This window comes from Poecilia reticulata, linkage group LG7, assembly GCF_000633615.1.
Source record: "Poecilia reticulata strain Guanapo linkage group LG7, Guppy_female_1.0+MT, whole genome shotgun sequence".
Classification (NCBI taxonomy): domain Eukaryota; kingdom Metazoa; phylum Chordata; class Actinopteri; order Cyprinodontiformes; family Poeciliidae; genus Poecilia; species Poecilia reticulata.
In genome coordinates, this window is record NC_024337.1 from 5,537,983 (window position 1) to 5,539,331 (window position 1,349).

The 1,349-nt window shown below is 39.7% G+C and overlaps 1 protein-coding gene across 8 annotated transcripts in view; it reads right to left on the reverse strand.

The window, feature by feature from the left end:
• Positions 1–331: 331 nt before the first annotated feature.
• slc66a1 (solute carrier family 66 member 1) overlaps positions 332–1,349 on the reverse strand; it is a 7,862-nt gene continuing 6,844 nt past the window's right edge. For all 8 annotated transcript variants that reach the window (XM_008413023.2, XM_008413022.2, XM_008413024.2 and 5 more), the window contains exon 8: positions 332–1,112. In XM_008413023.2, coding sequence (XP_008411245.1) covers positions 1,017–1,112 — 96 coding nt within the window. In that variant the 3' untranslated portion in view covers positions 332–1,016. The remainder of the gene's footprint in view (positions 1,113–1,349) is intronic.

A 1,349-nucleotide genomic window follows, 5' to 3' on the forward strand; every position in this document is an offset into this window, starting at 1 on the left:
GGGAGAACGGTGCAGCAGAAGGGTCAGCGTGATTCTGCTAATGAAGAAAAACTGCTTGGCTGTCAGGAGCAGGTCAAGGTCACGCAGAGGAGCTGKACACAAATCCATGCCACAGTTTTCAGATTCTTATTTGAGATATTCTGAAAATCATTTCCTTTTCACTTTACAGATATGTGCTGCATCGTGTCACTCTCTAATGAAGTCCAAATGAAGTTGCTTTAAAATGTGTGACTGTGACAAAATGTGAAACTTTTACAGGTTACTGGTTAATAAAAGTATCTGAGGAGGGAAAAAACCCCTCAAGTTACGAGTCAGACGCAATATCACAACATCGTCTTCATTTTGTTTATTTCTGTACAGTACACGGACCGGCTAGATATGTTTATCACTTCCAATATAAAACCAACGTTCACATCAAAATGTGCAAAACCAGACAATGAAATGTGCAAATTAAAGAGGCAAAAAACCCAATAATTGTTTTAAGACAGTTTTAAAACTCAGCTGGTCATGCATCTTCACAAAAACATCGAGTAAAAACCTGAAACTACAAGGAAAACATGAACAGTCTGCATAAAATATCTATCAACATTTCCGACATGTTTTTGCTGCAGATGTAGATACAAGGTTTATATGTCTTAAAATCTTAAAAGGACAATACCAGACTGTGGAGTTATTCTGGCACATTTCACCACCACAGACAGGGTTGGATGTGGTGGTTCAGAAACTTTACAGCACCGTAGTTGTTTCAGAGGAAGCCTATGTGGAATGATCTAGTCTGAATGATTGACGTTACGACTCAGAGCTCCATGTCCGACGTCTGAAACCCAGACACTAAAAAGCAGATAAAATAAGAAGTTTTATCTGTACTTCCATTGCGGCAATAAAAAAACAAAACAAAAAAAAAATATCTGTAAACATTAATCAGGACGAACATATAATAAATAAAAACTAAAACTGATTAAAACAGAGTTTGATTGGAGTTGAGCTTCTCTCCAGGATCTCCTCCGTCTGTCGGTTCARCTCGGGATCAGAGGCGCCGTCTCATCAGTTCCCAGGCTGCCGTTCACGTTCTGAACCGGAGCCTTGCGGTAGATCAAGAACTGCACTGAGATCTGAGCGGCAAGGTTAAGGAAATAAAAGAAAGACGCCATTTAGCCTGGAAATTGTGATATTTTCCAATAATCCATTTGTTTTCCCATACATATCCAGATGCAGAAATGACKTAAATTTCATACTTTTCTAGGCGAGGTCATGGACCCCGTATATTGGGTTTATAAATTGAAATCAGGCATGTGGACAGAGTGCAGTCCAACACAGCGGGCGGTCGCAAATGATGGCGGTCTAAAAAG